Source organism: Phascolarctos cinereus, unplaced genomic scaffold (genome assembly GCF_003287225.1).
Source record: "Phascolarctos cinereus isolate Bilbo 61053 unplaced genomic scaffold, phaCin_HiC Scaffold_5;HRSCAF=322, whole genome shotgun sequence".
Classification (NCBI taxonomy): Eukaryota; Metazoa; Chordata; class Mammalia; order Diprotodontia; family Phascolarctidae; genus Phascolarctos; species Phascolarctos cinereus.
In genome coordinates, this window is record NW_027555958.1 from 89597648 (window position 1) to 89619694 (window position 22047).

A 22047-nucleotide genomic window follows, 5' to 3' on the forward strand; every position below is an offset into this window, starting at 1 on the left:
CCCTTTCTCTTCTATTTTCCTGTGGGGTGAGATGGTTTTCCATATCCAATTGAGTTTGTATGTTATTCCCTCCTTAAGCCAAATCTAATAAGAATAAGATTCACTCATTCCCTCTCACTTTAGCCTACTTCCTCTCCGCTGTAAAAGCTTTTTGTTGTCTGTTTTATGTGAGATAATTATTCCCTTCTACCTCTCCCTTTCTCCTTTTCCCTGTATAATCCTCTCTCACTCCTTAATTTTATTTTTTAGATATCATGCCCTTCATCTTCAACTCACCCCATGCCCTCTGTCTGTCTGTCTGTCTATCTATCTATCTGTCTATCCATATATCTTTTACCCTCCAACTACCCTAATACTGACAAAGATCTCATGAGTTACAAATATCATCTTTCCATGTAGGAAGGTAAATAGTTCATCTTCAGTAAGTCTCTTATGATTTCTCTTTCCTGTTTATATTTTCATGCTTCTCTTGAGTCTTGTATTTGAAAGTCAATTTTCTATTCAGCTCTGGTCTTTTCATCAAGAATGCTTGAAAGTCCTTTATTTCACTGAATTTCCATTTTTTTCACCTAGAGGATTATGCTCTTGATGGGTAGGTGATTCTTGGTTGTAATCCTATCTTGTTTGTCCTCTGGAATATCATATTCCAAGCCCTCTGGGCCCTTAATGTAGAAGCTGCTAAATCTTGTGTTATCCTTATTGTGTTTCCACAATACTTGAATTGCTTCTTTCTGGCTGCTTGCAATATTTTCTCCTTGACCTGGGAACTCTGAAATTTGTGTATAATATTCCTAGGAGTTTTCCTTTGGGGATCTCTTTCAGCAGGTGATAGGTAGATTCTTTCCATTTCCATTTTACTCTCTGGTTCTAGAATGTCAGAGAAGTTTTCCTTGATAATTTCTTGAAAGATGATGTCTAGGCTCTTTTTTTGATCATGGCTTTCAGGTAGTCCCATAATTTTTAGATTCTCTCTTCTGGATCTGTTTTCAAGGTCATTTGTTTTTCCAATGAGATATTTTACATTATCTTCTATTTTTTTCATTCTTTTGGTTTGTTTTACAATTTCTTGATTTCTCATAAAATCATCAGCTTCCTTTTGCTCTATTCTATTTTTTTTCTTTTTTGCTTTTTTTGGTGAGGCAGTCGGGTTAAGTGACTTGCCCAGGGTCACATAGCTAGTAAGTGTCATGTGTCTGAGGCCGGATTTGAACTCAGGTCTTCCTGACTCCAAGGCTGGAGCTCTATCCACTGTGCCACCTAGATGCCCCTCCATTCTAATTTTTAAGGAAATATTTTCTGCTTTTGGACTTCCTTTTCCATTTGGCCAATTCTGCTTTTGAAGGCATTCTTCTCCTCATTGGCTTTTTGAACCTCTTTTGCCATTTCAGTTAGTCTATTTTTTAAGGTATTATTTTCTTCATTTTTTTGGGGTCTCCTTTAGTAAGCTGTTGACTTGTTTTTCATGATTTTCTTGCATTACTCTCATTTCTCTTCCCAGTTTTTCCTCTACTTCTTTTACTTGTTTCAAAATCTTTTTTGAGCTCTTCCATGGCCTCAGACTGATTTATATGTTTCTTGGAGGCTTTGGATGTAGGAGCTTTGACTTTGTTGTCTTCTTCTGGTTGTATGTTTTGATCTTCTTTGTTACCAAAGTAAGATTCTATGGTCTGATGTTTTTTGTGCTGTTTGCTCATTTTCCCCAGCCAATTACTTGAGTTTTAAACTCTTTGTTAAAGTAGGAGTCTGCTTCCAGTGTGAAGAATGTACTGTCCCAAGCTTTGTGGGTTTTGTGCAGCTGTTTTCAGAGATACTTCTAAGGATCTGTAAATTTTTACTTCTTCCAAGGTAGTATGATCTAAGGAGAGAGGTTTACTCCTTTCCTGGCCTGTCCTCTGGTCTATGAGTGACCACAAGCACTCTTTTCTGCCCAAGAACTGTGAGAGGATTCTTTTTCACCACCACCATAAGCTCCACCATGCCATTGCTCCTCCTCGCTCTAGGACTGTCACCCAGAGCTACACCCAGATCCAACTACAGGCAAAGCAAGAGAATCCTGCCTCAGCACCAGCAAAGAAATCCCTGCAATCCCCCCTCTGATGAGCCACTTGAACCCTCCTCTGTCTATGGGCAGAGAGCTCTGGAAGTAGCTGCCCTCCCGGGCTGTGCCAGGACTGGGGCCAAACTGAGCTCCTCTCCACTGTGGTTCGACAGACCTTTCCTACTGACCTTCTGAGTTGTATTTGGTGTTTGTGGGTTGAGAAGTCTGGAAACTACCACAGCTCCCCATGATTCAGTCTTCTGAGGCCTGCTTCAGGTTCGCTGAGGCCTGATCTTTGCCTACGTGGCTCACGCTGAGCTGTGCTCCTGTCCCACACTGGTGCAATAAACCTTTCAAACCAACCATCCAGGTTGTCTTGGCATGGAAATTTGTTTCACTTCGTCCTTTTGTGGATTCTGCTACTCTAGAATTTGTTTAGAGCCATTTTTTATAGGTATTTGGAGGGATTTTGGGGAGAACTGAAGCAGGTCACTGCTTTTACACTACCATCTTGGCTCTTCCCCCCCATCTTACTTTTCTAATAACCATCCATCTATCTAGCCATTGAAAAATTTGGCAGAAAGCCAAATTCAAATTAATTGCAATAATTGATCTTGATTTCCCTGAAAGAGAACGAAACATACCATAGTCCTTGGACAGGAAGATGGTAGAATATGGATGTGAAGTGATGCATGTATTATCACATGCAGTCAGTTAGGTTAGGTTTTAATCAATTTTTTCTATGTCACACTGGAGGATTTGATGTTGGTGGTGGCTATATTGGAAAATGATGAAGATACTGAAAAAGTGAGAGGTAAAGGTTATTAATTCAGAAAATAAACTTTGGTGAGAAAAATAGTTTATCTATTCTTGTTGTTCATAGCCTTTGTTTTCAAAGACAACCAATGACATCATGGGGGGATATCTTGACTTGTACGTGAATTGGATTTAAATGAGTCACAGTGGCGAAAAGTCATCAGTCTCACCCTTTCTTCCTGGGTCATCAAAGTCAAATGGCAAGACAAAAGTCAAGATGACCAGGGATAGTCCAGGATGCATTGGATGACCTTGGCATCTTTGACATCTGACCACACTCTTCATGAAGGCACCAAAACAATAACACAAAAAGCTAAAGATTCAATCAGCCAGATTCATGTTGTTGTTATGCAGGCAACTAAATGAGAGAATGTGGCTAGCTATTTCTCGTGTTGATTCTGAGATTTACTATCAAAGGTACTAAGGATTTTGCAGTAGAGAGCCTCCACAATGTGGACCACAAAGTCACTAATAAATCAGCAACCCTGTTTGGCATCAGAGGATACCAAAAATGGTGTTGGCTGTCTGTTTGGTCTATACCAAGCAGTTAACTTAATGGATGCTTGAAAAACTTTCAGGTTGTTTTAATATCCTATATATACACCCTTTTACACACTGTATTTTCTGACCAACGTGGATGACTTACCGTTGCCTGTACATATCATTCCATTTCCCATCTTTGTACCTTTGCATAGCTTGCTCTCCGTGCCTACCATGCACCCCTTCCTTTTAGAATGACTAATTTCCTTCAAGGCTCATCTCAGATGCTATCACCTATATGAGACCTATCCTCAGCCTCTCACCTCTTCTGAAATTACTCTGCATTTGCCTCATATACATTTTTATTTAATTAATCTTTATAAGTAAGTGTACCTTTTGTTTCTCACCCAATTAAATATAAGCTCCTTAAGGGCAGGAATAATTTCATTTATGTCTTTGGATCCCTAGCATATAGCACAGAATCTAGTACAGCATAGCTACTTGACAAATACTTGTTAAATGAATGAATAAATGAAGGTATGGTTTCTTCCCATTGATATCTTGTTAGCAAATTGGACAGCTATTGGTATAGAGTGGAAACATATGACCTTTAGAATGTAATTATACTATCTTGCTCTTCATTCATAGTCCAGTGTTAATTTCTGTCAATTTTTCCTATTCATTTTTCTTCAATTTTAAAAGTTTACTCTCAGGAATGACTCCCTGGTGAGTGTTTCTAGACATTCAGCGTTTGTTAGTGGTAGTACGAAAAAGATTTTCCTTTTAGACACCTCAGAATTAATGATCCTATTTTCTCAAGTCTGGGTTTTGAGGTGACCACACCTTATCAAACCTTTACCCATTCTATCATTCATTGGATCCACTCTGAATGTAGTCTAAAACTGTAATGACTTAACATATGGGCCAGCTCACTTACTGTCTTGTGAAATGGTAGTTACAAGGGTTGGGAACTGGCTTCTGGGATCTCCAAATTAAGAAACTAATGGTCCAGGAGTCATAAAAATAGTGTTTTAGGGAAAATATTCCACAGATATTACTCTACATGTTGAAATATGTTCCAGAGTATCCCATTACCTACTTTAAGCTTTGCCAGGAGCAACACCTTATTTCCTTAGAGCTATATTCTGTTTCTTATTCTTCAGAATTCCACATCTCATAGACAGCTCTGCAGAATTACTTAAGATTCCTTGCTCCTTCAAGACTATATATATATATATATATATATATATATATATATATATATATATATATATATATATATATATATATATATATTCTTGCCATTTTGTGTGTGTGTGTGTGTGTCTCTGCATGTCTACATGTCTATGGGTCTGTGTGTGTATTTTTTTTAAGCTTGCCATTTGCCATGTGTCATCCAATGACAGTTTTTTTCTCAGTACTGATTTTCAGTTCAGAGAAAACCTGGCCACCCAAATAAAATGTTGCCATAATCACCGTAGCTATGGTTCCTTCATGTTCTACCCTTTCCTGTACTTCTTCCAAATGGTAATTGTAAGTACAACCTAGCAAATTTGCTTCCTTTGTGGGCCAGAGAAACATTCTCCTTTGCTTATGAAAACTTCACTCCATGAAACAGACCATTTGCTCTCCAGATACAGGGTGGCAAAATAGGCTTAATGACCTTTTAATCTTTTATGGAAAATCTAAACCTGGACTTTGGCTTGTGAAAATATGTGTGTCTTGTACCAGCCAGCCTTTTTTATTTTTATTTTTTACTATATAATTCAGTTTTTAAAAAATTCTCACATTCATAGATATTAAATAAATTCATAAATATAAAAGTGCTAGACTTTTAAAACAAGTACTGACAACAGTTCTTAAGGAAAGTAAAATGTTATATTTAGATATTTTCTGCATTCTTTCAACAAAATATATGTTTCAGGAGAAATCCATTGAGAGAAAACATTCAATTTGTATAGCTATTCCATGTAAATGGGAGTATCTGAATTACTGTGCTTTTCCAGGAGAAAAAGATAATCAAGGCTAGGCTTACCTGCCAAAATCTAAACTTAATTAGTAATCATGGGAGCAAAATGTCATTTGTAGCATTAGATTAATTTATAACAAAATGACATTTCTTTTTTTTTTCATTGTATATACTGTGTGTCACATTTTCTTTTCCATTGGAAGTCATGGTTGTTATAAAAAATAAAGTATATTTGCACTGTTGTTTGCTATTCCACTTATCCCCAAATTTCAGTTTGGAGCCTCTGGCCCCAGGCCAACACTGCTTGTCAAACACACTCAATATGTAAATGCTATGACCCATTTCAGGGCCAAGTAATCCTAATTTTAGTAATTTGCATTTGTCACTTTCCTTTAAGTTTCATTACTGTATGTAGAAATTGTACATACAACAGACCAAAATACTCAGCCGATTCTAGAATTAGGGACAAGTAGAACTTTTTGTTTTTATTGGCAGTTAAAAATGTGTCATATTATATGTATGTATTATTTGTTCTACAGAACTGCGACCTGGACCAGCAAAGTATAGTTCATGTTGTACGGCGAGCCCAGAGAGACGAACAAAAACGGGATGAAGCGGGGCAGAATAATCCTGGATACTCTAGAAGAGTCGCAGGGAGAGAACCTGAGAGCTTAACCAGAGTGGACCTCAGCAGCAGCATCCTCCCTGCTTATACTGTAGGCCTGGCTGTTATTCTGGATAATGAGGACAAGGATGCATCTCATCAAGCTGGAAATTCAGGTAATTTCCTGTGCCTATATGTATAAATGTAGAGGTGGACAATGTTTTTCCTTTTCCTTATTTTTTTAAGGTATGTGTGAAGAATGTGCCAAGTAAAGGCAGATATAGAGCATGACATATTTTCGAGAGGGCTTCTTATATACCTGGGTATTTTAGATCATACCTTTCGGAAGACATATTTGTTTGGTAGAAACCATTGACTGGGAAACTTGGGTGCAGTAATCTAAATTCTAAGGTGAGTTCATATGGCATACTTGAAATTATGAGCACTCTATGAAGCATTTATTTTTTTTCAGATTCAATCTACATTCCTTTTTTAAATTTTTTAAAATTTTTAAATTTTTTAATGTTTTTTTTTATATGCTTTTGAGTTGAAAATTTTTCTCCCTTTTCCTCCCCCCCACCCTCCCCAAGACGGCGCACAATCTGATATAGGCTTTACATTTACATACCCATTAAACATATTTTCACATTAGTGAAGTTGTAAGTAAAAATTAAAACCAATAGGAGGAACCATCAGAAAGATGAAACAAAACTCAACTGAAGGTAAAAATAAATGATAGCAATTCTTTCTTGGGAGGATGTGGACAGCATTTTCCATCCTGAGGCCTCTGGAGATGTCTTAGATCCTCGTAATGCTGAGAAGGGTTCAGTTTAACATTCTTAGTCATTGCATAACGTGGCTGTTATTGTATACATAGTCCTCTTGGTTCTGCTCACTTCACTCAGCACCAGACCATATAGGTCTTTCCAGGCTTTTCTGAAGTTAGCATGTTCATCATGTCTTATAGCACAATAATATTCCATTACATTCATATACCACAACTTGCTCAGCCATTCCCCAATTGATGGGCATCCTCTCAATTTCCAATTCTTTGCCACCACAAAAAGAGCTGCTATGAATATTTTTGTACATGTGGGTCCTTTTCCCATTTGTATGATCTCTTTGGGATATAGCCCTAGAAGTGCTATTGCTGGGTCAAAGGGTATGCACATTTTTGTAGCCCTTTGGGCATAGTTCCAAATTGTTCTCCAAAATGGTTGGATCATTTCGCAACTCCACCAACAATGTATTAGCATTCCAATTTTCCCATATCCTCTCCAACATTTATCACTTTCCTGTTTTGTCATGTTGGCCAATCTGATAGGTGTGATGTGGTACCTCAGAGTTGTTTTGATTTGCATTTCTCTAATCAATAATGACTTAGAGCATTTTTTCATATTACTATAGATGGATTTAATTTCTTCATCTGAGAACTCTCTGTTCATATCCTTTGACCATTTATCAATTGGGGAATGGCTTGTAGTTCTTATAAATTTGCCTTAATTCTCTATGTATTTTAGAAATGAGGCCTTTATCAGAGAGACTGTTGTAAAAATTCTTTCCCAATTTTCTACCTTCCTTCTAATCTTAGTTGCATTGGCTTTGTTTGTGCAAAAACTTTTCAATTTAATGTAATCAAAATTATCCATTTTGCTTTTCATAATGTTCTCTATCTCCTGTTTGGTCATGAATTCTTCTGTTCTCTATAGATCTGATAGGTAAACTATTCCTTGTTCTCCCAGTTTACTTATGATGTCAGCCTTTATTATCTAAGTCCTGAACCCATTTTGACTTTATTTTGGTATATGGTGTGAAATTTGGGTCTATGCCTTGTTTCTGCCATACTCTTTTCCAGTTTTCCCAGCAGTTTTTTTTTTCAAAGAGTGGGTTCTTATCCCAGAAGCTGGGGTCTTTGGGTTTATCAAAATAATATGACTGTAGTCATTGACTACTGTGTCTTGCATATTTAACCTATTCCACTGATCCACCTCCCTATTTCTTAGCCAGTACCAAGCTGTTTTGATGATTGCTGCTTTATAATACAATTTAAGACCTGGAGTTGCTAGGCCAGCTTCCCCTGCATTTCTTTTCATTAGTTCCTTTGATATTCTGGACCTTTTCTTTTTCCATATGAATCTTGTTATTATTTTTTCTAACTCTATAAAATAATTTTTTGGTAGTTTGATTGGTATGACACTGAATAAGTAAATTAGCTTAGGTAAGATTGTCATTTTTATTATATTAGTTTGGCCTACCCATGAGCAACTGATGTTTTTCCAGTTATTTAGATCTGATTTTATTTGTGTGAAAAGTGTTTTGTAATTGTGTTCATAGAGTTCCTGGGTTTGGTTTGGGAGGTAGACTCCTAAATATTTTATAATCTACAGTAAGTTTAAATGGGATTTCTCTTTCTATCTCTTGCTGTTGGGCTTTGTTGGTAATATATAGAAATGCTGATGATTTATGTGGGTTTATTTTATATCCTGCAACTTTGCTAAAGTTGTTTATTATTTCAAGTAGTTTTTTACTTGATTCTGTAGGATTCTCTAAGTATATCATCATGTCATCAGCAAAGAGTGATAGCTTTGTTTCTTCTTTGCCTATTCTAATGCCTTCAATTTCTTTTTCTTCTCTTATTGCTGAAGCTAAGGTGTCCAGTACAATATTGAATAACAGTGGTGATAATGGACATCCTTGTTTCATCCCCAATCCTATTGGAAATGCTTCTAGCCTGTCCCCATTACATATCATGCTTGCTGAAGGTTTTAGATAGATGCTATTTATTATTTTAAGGAAGACTCCTTTTATACTTATGCTTTCTAGTGTTTTTAATAGGAATGGATGTTGTATTTTATCAAAGGCCTTTTCTGCATCTATTGAGATGATCATGTGGTTTCTGTTGGTTTTGTTTTTTTTATGCTCAATGATGCTGATAGTTTTCCTAATATTGAACCAACCCTGCATTCCTGGTATAAATCCTACCTGGTCATAGTGTATTATTCTTGTGATAAGTTGCTGCAATCTACTTGCTAGTATTTTGTTTAAAATTTTTGCATCTATATTCATTAGAGAAATTGGTCTATAATTTTCTTTCTCTATTTTGACTCTTCCTGGTTTAGGTATCAACACCATATTTGTATCATAAAAAGAATTTGGTAAGACTCCTTCTTCACCTATTTTCCCAAATAGTCTATATAGTATTGGAATTAATTGTTCTTTAAATGTTTGATAGAATTTGCATGTAAATCCATCTGGCCCTGGAGATTTTTTCCTAGGGAGTTCATCAATGGCTTGTTCAATTTCTTTTTCTGAGATTATTTAAGTATTTTACTTCCTCTTCAGTTAATCTGGGCAATTTATATTTTTGTAAATATGTATCCATTTCACTAAGATTGTCAAATTTGTTGGCATATAGTTGGGCAAAATAATTCCTAATTATTGTTTTAATTTCCTCTTCCTTGGTGGTAGCTTCTCCCTTTTCATTCTTGATACTAGTAATTTGGTTTTCTTCTTTCTTTTTTTTAATTAAATTAACCAAAGGCTTATCTATTTTATTGGTTTTTTCATAAAACCAGCTCTTAGTTTTATTTATTAGTTCAATAGTTTTCTTAATTTCAATTTTATTAATTTTTCCTTTGGTTTTCAATATTTCTAATTTGGTGTTTAGTTGAGGATTTTTAATTTGTTCTTTTTTAGTTTTTTTAGTTGTATGCCCAATTCATTAATCTCCTCTTTTTCTATTTTATTTATGTAAGCATTTAGAGATATAAAACTTCCCCTAAGAACTGCTTTCGCTGCATCCCATAGGTTTTGGTATGTTGTCTCATTATTGTCATTCTCTTGAATGAAATTATTGATTGTTTCTATGATTTGTTGTTTGACCCAATCATTTTTTAGGATTAGATTATTTAGTTTCCAATTATTTTTTAGTTTATCTTTCATATTTTTATTGTGTCATGATCTGAAAAGGATGCATTTAATATTTCTGCCTTTCTGCATTGGATTGTGAGGTTTTTATGCCCTAGTACATGGTCAATTTTTGTGTATGTGCCATGTACTGCCAAGAAAAAAGTATATTCCTTCCTATCCCCATTCAGTTTCTGCCAGAGGTCTATCATACCTAACTTTTCTAATGTTCTATTCACCTCCTTAATCTATGAAGCATTTATTAAATGCTTACTATATGCCAGGCACTGTGCTAAATTTCTTATTCTTTGAGATTGTATCAGCCTTGGTACTCACACCTCTTCAGTACCCTCTGCCCCTCTGATTGGAGGACTGGAGGGAAAAGCAAAGAACTGTTCTCAAAGCCTCCATTTAAAGATGACTGCTAGGCCAACCATCATTTCATTTCCCACTAGACTATACTAATTTGACTTCTGTAGCATGCTTTACAACAGACTGTACAAATTTGACTTATCCACCATGCTTTATAACAGATACTCTCTGTCCCCTGTGTCCTTTTCAGCTTTCTTTTGTGTGTTATCTTCCATCATTAGATTATAAGCTTCTTGCAGAGAGAGATTGTAACTTTTTTTGTGTATGTGTGTTTATATCCTTAGAGCTTAGCACAGTGCCAGGCACATAGTAGGTGCTTAATAAATGTTTATTCATTGACTGGCTATAAAAGACAGGTAGGTGGGAGATGGACTATATTCTTTAAGGAACAGCAAGAAGGTCGTTGTTACTCTGGATCATAGAATGTATGAAGGGAATTAAATTGTAAGAAGACTGAAAAGGTACTCTCATAGTAGGTACTTAATAAATGCTTATTGACTTGACTTGAAGGGGCTAGGTTGTGAGAATTTTTAAAAGCCAAATAGGGATTTTATATTTCATCCTGGCAGTAATTGGGAATTATTAGAGTTTCTTGAGTGAGGTTAGGGGTTTACATGGTCAGACTTGTGAGTTGGAGAATGGTCTTAAATAGGAAAAGGGTATCAAACAAAAGGCTTATATATTATAGTCCAGACTTGAAGGGATGGGAACTTGCACCAGAGTGATGCTTGTGTCAGTGGAGAAATGGAGACCTTTTGGACAGAAGCTCTGAAGGTAGAAAAGAGAAGTCTTGGCAACAGATTGTATCTGTGGAGTAAGTGTGAGTTATATGGTGTACAAGTGTTATTGTCAGCTAGGTGATGAATCTGGATGAGTGAGAGAATGACGGTGACTTTGACAGAATCTGGAAAGTTTGGAAGTGGGAAGGGCTGGAGAATCCCATGGGAGTTAGGTCATTAAGTGAAATTGTATAGAAGGAGAGCAGAGGAGGGCCCTGGGGTAGTCTCTCTCTCTCTCTCTCTCTCTCTCTCTCTCTCTCTCTCTCTCTCTCTCTCTCTCTCTCTCTCATTAGTGAGGTAATCGGGGTTAAGTGACTTGCCCAGAGTCACACAGCTCACACAGCTAGAAAGTGTCATGTGTCTGAGACTAGATTTGAACTCAAGTCCTCCTTACTCCAAGGCCAGAGCTCTATCTACTTTGCCACCTAGCTGCCCCACTTGGGGCAGTCTCTTCAGAGATAGACCCACCATTAATAAGTTTGATGAAATGCCGGCAAAGGAGACTGAGAAGGAGTGGCCAGATTGGTAGGAGGAGAACCAGGGAAGAATGGTGTCATGAAAACCTAGAGAAGAGAGAGTATCTAAAGAAAGGTGATTGTCAGTCACAGGCTGCAGAGAGGACAAAAAGGATGAGGGTTGAAAAAGGCCATTAGGTTTTGCAGTTAAGAGACAATTGGTAACTGTGTAGGGGGATGTTTTCAGTTGAATGTTGAAGTCAGAAGCCAAACCACAGAGGATTGAGAAGAAGGTGAGAGGACGGGCAGTGGAGGCACATATTGTAGAAGGCTTTCTCAAGGAGTTTACCACAAAAGGGAAGAGACCTATACCATGATAGCTATATCATGATAGGTCTATATCATGATTGGATCCAAGTGAGTGGTTTTTTTGTTTTTGTTTTTTTGTTTTTTAGGATAAGGGAGAAATGGGTGTGTTTGTTGGAAATGGAGAACCAACCAGTAAATAGAGATTGAAAATTAGTATAGAAGTGGGGATAATAGAAGGTACAGAGAAGATGGAATAAAATGGGATCAAGGGTGTGTCTAGCACGGGGCAAGGAGTCAGGGCATGTCTTTATGTTAAAAAGTTTCCTTTTTTCATTGAAAACTTGTCTCAATGCTTATCCCTAGGAAGCTTACCCCACTTACACTTTCACAAAGTATGAACAATTAAAAATCTCCTAATCCTCTTTCTTATAATGCACTTCTAATGTAAGAAAAAGAAAAGTAATTACTGCTCATCTAGCTCTTCCTTAGAATGTTACATTGTAGTAGGCTAGAATTTCCAATTCTTTTATAGAGCCCAGAATAATATGTGTGGTTATTAAAGTCAAAAAACTAAGCAAAACAAGCCTGGAGTACCATGAAATCCCTTCAAGCTAGAGATGTCAGTTTGCTATATGGGTTTTCTCCACTGAGGTTCAAATAAGGTTTCTAGTAGTGTATAGAATATTAAGATTGAACCTAAATATGACATTTAAAAAAAAATCTAACAACACACAATCATGTGGCAATACTCTTTTTTTTTCTTTTTCTCTACAGCTATTGGGCAGGTGAAAATATCAGTCATAAAAGTTAATCATAATGTGAAGATCAATCCTGATCTGTTATTGCTGGCAAAGATCAACACTGAAATAAAATCCAATCACTTATTGAAATATAATACCTAAAAAGCAAATTTGGATCAAAGTCTATAAATAGGCAACAACTATTAGCAAAATAATCCTGTTTGTGATTCTTTGGTAATGGCTAATTATTAGTTTTTAAGGGAGACTTTGTGCTTTCATGTCAGTTGTTAAAATACACACATATGTAGTGTATGTATATACATATATGCCTATGCATATATGTCTATAGTAGATAGGGTTGAATGCAATTCACAGAAAAACAGTGACTGACAGTCCTTCAAGAGAGTGTAATAAATCCATTCATTAATCCATGTATTTAACACATACTATGTGCCATATATTCTAATGACTATATTAATAATATCTGACATTTATGTAGTACTTTCAGTCTACAAGTAATTTATATTATTCTGTTTAATTACTTGAGGCACAGACTATGGTTGGTTAAATGTGAATTGTTTGACAGCTTTGAAGTCCAGCCACAAGAGAAACCACAATCCAAAGAGAAGGAGTCAGAAAGTGAACAAGAGGGGAACATGTGGAAAAAAGACTGAAATTAGCAGACATCTCGGAAGTACAAAAATTTTGTTAAAGACCTTGACTATAAGCGGATACATTAACAGAGGAAGATACTGTTAACAGAAGGGAATTTAATTTCCACATCAAATAAATGAGTCCCAACATCCATGAATAAATATTACAAGAAAAAGGAAAATGAATCAAAATCTGATGAAGTAGAGGACCCTATGGATTCCCAAGAGAGCATGGAACCACAGAAAAAAAAGTTCTTAAATGGTTTAAAAGAGAAATAGGGATTGTGAAAGCAGAATTTATGCCCTGTAGTGAAGAAATAATTGGCAGAAAAGAAAAACATTTGAAGCCACAGAGGCACGTTTTATGAAAACAACAAAAGAGAGAATAACTGATTGCAAATACAAAAACAGAAGAAAAAGATAAATGGAAGAAGAGAAAACAAAAAACAATAATTTTTAAAAAAGGATCTCCTTACAAGCAAGACATGTTGATCTCAAAGACAGGGTGAGAATTATAGGTCTCCCAGAAGAACATGGGAAGTAACAACAACAACAACAACAATAACCACCCAATACCCAAAGACAACAACAATAACAACAACAAAAACCAACATCCTAACATCATAGTGCGAGAAATATTACAAGAAAACTGCCCAGAACTTCTGAACACTGAAAACAAACGGACAGTCCGTGGAATCCATAGTTCACCTCTGTGCGAAATAAAACAAAATCTGGATTTCTCTACCTTGACCAAGAAAACAGTATGAGAAACCTTGTCAAAAGCTTTATGAAAATCTTGATAAACCCCAACAGCAAATTCCTAATATGCCAGACTGGGAACAGTGTCAGAAAAGCATAGAAGGTTAGTCTCCTATAATCTTTTTTTTTTTTGAGAAAGCCCTGATAATTTTTTGTGCCTACCAGTTCTTTTTCTTTCAGCTCATTAACCATCCTTCTAATAACAAGTCCTGGAATTTTTCCAGTAACCAAGGTCAAGTTCATTGATCTATAGTTTATAGACTTCATCCTTTTTTCCCTTAAAAAAAAAGCTGAACATGTACCCTCCTCTGATCTGGCTTTTCTCTTCTCTGTAATCTTTCCCTCCTCCACCAGTTGTTAGCTATCTTTCTTCAAGTTTTAAGTCTTTTTCTTTTCTTTCTTTTTGATAGGCATTAATTTTTGCTCCCCTCTACCTCTGCTCTCACAAAAAAAAGAAACAAAAGGAAAAAGGAAAATAAAAACTTAAACCTTTGAAACAACTTATGGATAGCCATGTAAAACAAATTCCCGTATTGGCCATGTCCAAAAATACATCACATTCTACATCCAAAGGTCATTGAGTGGCTCACACCTGCCAGTTATGCCAGTACTCTGAAATATAATTCATCCTACGCCTGGTGCTTAGCTTATCAAGAGCTTTTGGTCTCTTCTTGTCTCCCCATGCCTATCTTGAGTATCCATTCCCTATTAGCAGGCTTTGTTTTTTAACTTTGCTCTTTCCAGTGCAGATAATATCCTCCTTGGCAGAGGAAAGAGAAATAAAATAACTGGTGAACGATTTTGTCTTCTCCCTCTCCCTTAGCAGTGATAATTGTTTTATATACCCTAAACAGTGATCTTATCACTTCTTTGAACCTCCTCTTTTCTTCAGCATAGCTTTAAACAAACAACAAAGTGGACCCTTTTTTGTTGTTTTTAGCTTTCCTTGCCAGTCTCAGTTCATTCTGTTTTAGCATTCCTGGCATCATTCTTCCATGCCCATGCCCTGCTTTTGTATTCATCCTTGGTTACCTGCCTTTTCTTTCATCTTCTGTACATAAGACTTACCTTTGGCTCTTTCCTCTGAACTCTTCTTAAATTCCCCATATCCCTCTTTAGTTGTGAAGCTCAGAAGGAGATATAATGTGCTTGTAAAGGTCTAGCTGGAGTTTGAGGATAATAGCGTGAATGATTACTTCACACTTCACACTGTACAGTATTTCTTTTTGTGTCAGTATATTTATAGCAGGCACACACTACATGTTTTCTGAATTGTTGAATTCCATAGCTTGATCCTAACATTTAAAATTTCTCTTTGTCAGATGTTAATTTATAATTTTCATCAGATATTTTTGTCTAATAAATTTGTTTTGTTTGCCCTGCACACTGTTACTTTGACTATTTAGTCAGTTTATTCATAGGTTTTGCTTATCCAACACAAAAAAACCAACAAATTAGTTTTAAACACAGCCATGTACCAGTTTAACTATGAAAAATGCTGCTTAGCACATGTTCCTGTTCCTCACTCTCACCCCAATCCACCCCCCCCAAAAAAAAGTGCAGTATTGAAGTTGTGGTCCTTTTAAAAAAACAGGTTATCACCTAATAGGTAAATAAAATGGCTCTGAATAAGTGAAGTAAAAATGGCTGGATCAGTGATATTAATGTGCTTTTGCCTGAAATGAATGCAGTAAATCCCAATTAGTGTGAATAATAAATTACCTAAGGTGGTAACACAAATTTTAAGTCACACTATTAGAAGTTATAATTATGTAAAATGTTGTTATTATTTCCAGCCCAATGGAAATCTGCAATACAAATTCAAATAATCATAGTAGATAGGATTGCATGCAATTCACAGAAAATCAGTGATTGACAGTTCTTCAACAAGAGGTTGTAATAAATCAATTCCTTCATGGGATTCCTTATTCAAAGCAATCAGGACATAGCTCTAGAAATGGGGGCAGGGTGTAATAGAGACCTAGAAATAGGGAATTTAAAGGCCATTCAACTTATTCTCTCATTTTTCATATAAGGAAACTGAGACCTGAGGAAGTGAAATGACTTGCCTTAGTACTTACTACCAGTAAATAACAGAGCTAAGATTTGAATGTAGTCCCCATGATGTTAGGTTCATCCCTTTTTCCAATGTACCACATGGTCCAGGGTCATCTATATGTGTCATAAGCGTGCTTGACACAATGCCTTCCTGACTCCAAGGCCAGCTTTCTATTCACTAAGCCAAAAGAAAATATAATTCTAAAATAATTATTAAAATTGGTAGGTAGATAATGTTGAATTTGGTAAACAGCTCACTAGTTACTCAAGTATAACTTCCAGCAGTGACTTCTTGACAGTGACAGAGTACAGTATAGGATGAAAATATTTTTGCCAGATACAGATCAATCACCTGAGTATACTAATGGAGCAAGGCAATGAACTATGAACCAGGTTCGTATTTGGATACAATTTAAAATATCAGTTGCTTGAAAATTTTCTTTAGCTGAGCAAATGACTTTGAGAAAGGAAATGAGTAAATTTCTAAGTGTTCTACATCCCTTTAAAATTATTTTAAATAGAAATTTGGTCTCTTCCATATTACTTCTCTGAAATGGCAGATTTGTGACATAGAGTAATTACCCAAAGCATTAAAATAATTTATCAAATTGCCAAGATTTTAATATTCTTTTTCAGGAAAAATGGGTTTTCATCAAATATGTACTTTTCAATATGTAAAATTAAAGGACAGAATATTATATGTTAGGAAAAAATAGGAAATTTCTCAGCCTGTGGTCTTAGAGTCATGATTCATTCATTTATTTTTCCTAGAAACATTTATTAGGCATTCTCTAAATGTAATATGTAATTCTAAGCATGGGACATGAAGGGGATACAAAGATACATAGGACATGGCCTGTGTCCCCATGAAGTTTATATCCAGATAGAGGGGTAATAGGATAGGTATACACACATGAATGCACAATAGAATATAAGTACACAAAAAGATTGCAAAGTGCTATAAGATCAGATAGCATAGCTAGATGGTACAGTTCATAGAGTTGTAGGACTGAAAGTGATATGAATACAACAGATGCTTAATAAATGTGTGTTTGGTAAGGAGGAGTACTGTGAGAAAAAGGTGAATAGATAGGTTGGAGCCAGATAATGGAGGACCTTGAATAGTAAGTCTGGGGAGTTTGATTTTGACACTGGGGATAAAGAATACTAATGACTCTAAGCCTGCATTGTGTTAGAAGGAATTTTAAATATCATCTGTAAAATGAGGATAATAATAGCACCTAGCTCCCAGGTTGGTGAAGATGTTGTAAATAATAATAATAACAATAGCGAACATTTATGTAGCATTTACTGTGTGGCAGCACTAATAATTGTAAGGTGCTTAGTATAGTGCCTGGCACATAGTAAACACTTTATAAATATTAGCTATTACTATTATCATTATCACTACCATTGCTAAGTAGATTGTCAAGTCATTTGTATTTAAATATGATCTATAACTGTAAGCAGCTATCTTCAATTAACATTTTGTAGCAAATCAACACATTTATTAAGCCCTTTCTACCTGTATAGTATGGTTCTAGAGACAAAGAACTACATTATATTTCACTTGCCTTCAAGGAGCTATCAGTTGGAGAGATATGACAATAGGCGCATTAAAAAGTTAGTTTTTCAAGGCAGTCTAATTGTTGGAGATAGATGATCAGGAATGCTAAGCAATTGATTGCCCTCCAGAACCCCAGAAAATAATAGCAAGTCACAGACAAAAGAGGTAATAAGGTCTTAAGGGACAAAGAAGGATTTTCACTTTGTTAAACTTTTGCAATGTGTAAAGAATTTCTTCTGCTCAAAACTGATGAAATTAGAGGGTGCCTAACCCTTTGTCTGGCCAAACGATCAGCAATGCCCCTAGTTGCCTTTTAAAAAGACAGACTCTTTCTTAGGAGTCAGTGGAGGTGATAGTTGAGGTAAGAGGTAGCAGTGAGGAGTGTAGCATCCATCCACAAAGAAGAAAGCCATCTATGTAAGAAGAAGACCACAGCCCTTGAGAAGAAAGAGATCTTCTCCTATGATGTTATTGTCATTCAGTCATTTCAGTCTGACTCTTCATCATTCCATTTGGGGTTTTCCTGGCAAAGGTACTGGAGTGCTTTGCAATTTCCTTCTCTAGCTCATTTTGTATATGAGGAAACTGGGGCAAACAGGGTTAAGGGACTTGCCCAGGGTCACACAGCTAGTAAGTGTTTAAGACCTTTAACTCCATGCCTGGTGTTGTATCCACTACATCATCTAACTGCCCATTCTGCTGTGTTAGAGAAGGGGATTTTTCTCTTCTCTCCCTGTTGTCACAGTAGCATCTTTCAGCTTGCCTGCATCTACCAGGGAACAGACCCAAGCAGTCAACAGAAACAGGAGATAGCATTGAGGAGTTTTAAACTGTATGAGTCAAGAAGAGGACCAGCCCCTAGCTGAAGTTGAGTTGTAGAAAGAAGCATGCTCAGAGTCCCAGCTGAGCACCTGCTGGCAGTTGTACTGTGCCCAGGGGGAGCAGCATGAGTAAATCATGAGAATATAAAGGTCATCAGGACCTTTCAGTGCCAGGGTATGATTTGCCTTGGCCAAATATGTACCTGTTAATGTATTCTGTATTTATACCCAATTTTGCCATTGACAGTGGGCATAGTTTTGGATGAAGTCACTCAGGGATGTGCTGGTATTTGTTTGGCTCTGTTAAAAGAGAAAAACCAAAACAAAACATGTAGATATGACATATTTTAGTTTAGTCTGAATTGTTAACAATTTCACCATCACCTTCTTAAGTCTAGACCATCAACAAAACAATGAATCCAGGTCTGATATTTAGCATTTGCCGATTTTTTAGTATAAATGCTCATACTGAAAATTTAACAATAGGCTTTGTGAGCCAATATGAGCGTGCTCCAGAAAAGCCCTGCTTGTATTCTAAGTTTATAGGTGGGGTATTTTATTGCTACTATTTATGCTATACATTTCAATAAATGCCTCTGATTTGAGTTGTTTTATTGGCTGACTTTTAAGGATGAACACACTGGCAATTAGGTGGCATAGTGCATAGAGTGCCAGGGCCTGGAATCAGGAAGAATTGAGTTAAAATCTGGCCTAAGGTACCTACTAGCTGTGGGCAAATTAGTTAACCTCTGTTTGCCTCGGTTTTCTCATCTCTAAAATGGAAATAACCACCTCTCAGCATCTACGTGCCAGGGTTGTTGTAAGAATCAAATGTGATCATATTTGTAAAGTGCTTTTGGCAGGGTGCTTGGCACGTAGTAGGCACCATATAAATGCTTATTCCCTTTCCTCCATCTCTGGTAGGGGCTCATGAGCTATAATCTTAAGAGGGTAGACCCACATAGTCCTTTGAACCTGGAGTAGATGTCCTGAAAAGGAACAAAACTTGGAGTGAGGACGATATCCTTAGAACTGTGGTGATTGAAATAATTCGAGAGACATAGTTTCTGGGTAATTTAATCATTTTATTAATAAGGCCAGCATTTTATTAATAAAAGGATGACTTAGACCAAAGACAATCATGGGGGTGGGCTCAGGGCTTATATGTTCTTTTGGAAGAGGAATGGCAATCAACTCTGGTTAACACAATGAGATATTAAATATGAGATATGGCTATATTAAAATGAGGGGCTGAGAGTGACATCAAGTCACTCTTGGAAAGATAAACTTATCTCTATACCAAGACCACCCCCAGTTTTGGGCTATCTATTCAGAGTGTGTGTCTCACCCATGCCTGAGCCAGAGACTATGGCACTCTCAGGGTGGATCTAATCCAGGGGTGGGGAACCTGTCATAGAAAATTTGAGTTCAGTCAAAAGGCCATACTTAGCCTCAAGGCTGCAGGTTCCCCACCCCTGTTTATCAGCAATGTGCTTCTACTGGCTGAACTTTTAAAATCAGGGCTTTAGAAAAGGGGGGAAATTCTGGATCTCCCCAATCATTGGTTATTAATAATCATTTCCCTCAGAACAGTTGGAAGAGGTGCTACATACAGTAAAAAGGGAAGTGACTGGAATGCATAAGTCTTATAGGAAGGAGTCGTCACACCTGTTGGGGGGGGGTCATAACTCAAAGCTAGACCATGTATTTTAGAAGAGCCAAATCTGAAATTTTCATTACTTATATGTCACATCTCTGTAAAATATAAATGATGATCACTTTCTAAATAAGAAAAGTCTAAATTTTAAACATAAGCTTTCTCCAACTTATAATACATCCTTTTTTATCATGGACGGGATACTGACTGATAAAGAAATTGTGCCTTGTTCATATATGGTCAATAATGAAATCGGTTTGGCATTTTCTATCACTTGGCCATTCACATTTTGTCAGCCATAATTGTTGGAAGGTTTTTTCTTGTATACCTAAGCATGATTTGGATTAGAGTGAAAATTCAGTTGAGGAGGAAGGGAAAGACAAAGTTGGTTTGGGTGTTATGTTTGGTGTTTACTAGTGGCCTGGAGGTGTTGTTCTGATGTGTATACACTTTCCTGAAGTCACCTCTACAATGCAGTTTTGGGATTAAGAGTGGGGGTTGATAATTAAGTGCTAGAATAAATGGAGCCTGACTTAATTTTATGCTGTTGTAATGAGAGGCCTGTACCTTGTAGCACCTAAGTCTTTTCTCTCATGGCTTCCTTAATGGCAAATAAAGTAAATCATTTACATTTTTGCTCTTTGAACCCTGAAATCTTTTTGAGGACACTGGATATGAGCCAAAATCAGAAGATTTGCACTTGACGTAAGATTGTGAACTAAGGCAGGATATTTACTGCTGGAGAAATTATCCTGGAAATCATTGGAGCATTCAAATTAATGTTGAGTGTGCCAAAAATTCGATTGGGCTATTTACGTCTACTTTCTTGATTTGTTCAGAAGGAAAAAATTAAAGGAATAATTATAAATCTTGTAGTGAATATTAACTGGTTCTTTATAAAACCTGCTCTCAAATTTTCTCGATTTTGTTCAGAATAAATAAGTGATAAATAATTTATAAAACTGGGACATCTTGCAACATTTAATCTTGAGAGGCTTCTTTAATAATACCCATGGAGCCCCCAAAGCAATACAGATGACTCATTAATCTTTATAAGGCTTCTGTGAGGAAAGGAGAAAATGGTACCATGCCCATTTTATAAGAGAAACTGAGACTTAAATGACAAGGATTATCAGTAAACAAGCTAATATTAGTAGCTAATTAAAAAAAAGTATTCTAGGGAATGTCATTTTAATGAAATATTCTATGATATGTCATAAGATAGTTAAGAATCAGCTTTGGTCTCCCAGACATTCTGCATTTATAGTTGAACACTATGATAATTGGTGTTCAGAATAATGACTGTCAGGCACTGCAATATTCTAAAGTGCCCTCTAATCTTTAATCATTAAAGATTAAATTACATTTGGCGTATTTTCCGTTAGAGGCAACAGGGTATAGTGGATAGGGGTAAGTTCAAGTTTTGTGACCTTGGGTGAGTTTTTTAGCTTCTCATTGTTCTAGGCAACTTTAAAGATGAAAATATGCTACCTTATGTTGGTAGAGAGGGTTTCTTCCCTGGGAGTCCTCTATATCGATGAAATCATAGGAATAGTCCCTGTCCCTCTGTAGTTTTACTATGTGTATTTTATTATTTTTTTTGAAAATAGGTAATCTTTGTATTGCATATGCGTTAACTTTCAGTTAACTAAAATACACCATCGATTGTATTAGTCAAACAATGAGAGTTTGCTCTAGTTAGCCCCCTCCCACCCAGCCCCTCTAACCCAGTCAATTACCCAAATAACCAATAATTTTTCTGTGAGCCAAAAGCTTCAAGAAAATGTCAAAGCTATGCCATTTGTTGCGACCAGGATAGAGTGTAGCATGTCTGTCCTCTCTCTTCCCATCCCATATGCCTCACAAGTCTAGGCCACAGGGATTTTAGATGGAACTTATTCTAAACCAGAGCCTCCTAAATCAACACCTTCATACCTAAGAAGTTCCTTTTCTTTAGGACTCTCTAGGTTTTTGGATGGGGGAACTATAAGAAGCTGGATAACAGAATCCCTCTTCTAAAGGCAGATCAGTGGTATAGAGCACTGGACCTAGCATCAGGAAGAG

At 36.4% G+C, this 22047-nt stretch overlaps 1 protein-coding gene across 1 annotated transcript in view; it reads left to right on the forward strand.

Moving 5' to 3' along the window:
* The window catches only part of PRKN (parkin RBR E3 ubiquitin protein ligase), a 1801990-nt gene that overhangs the window by 542162 nt on the left and 1237781 nt on the right, over nucleotides 1–22047 (forward strand). The window contains exon 3 of the mRNA XM_020986759.2: nucleotides 5843–6083. Within this exon, the coding sequence (XP_020842418.1) occupies nucleotides 5843–6083 (241 nt within the window). The remainder of the gene's footprint in view (nucleotides 1–5842; nucleotides 6084–22047) is intronic.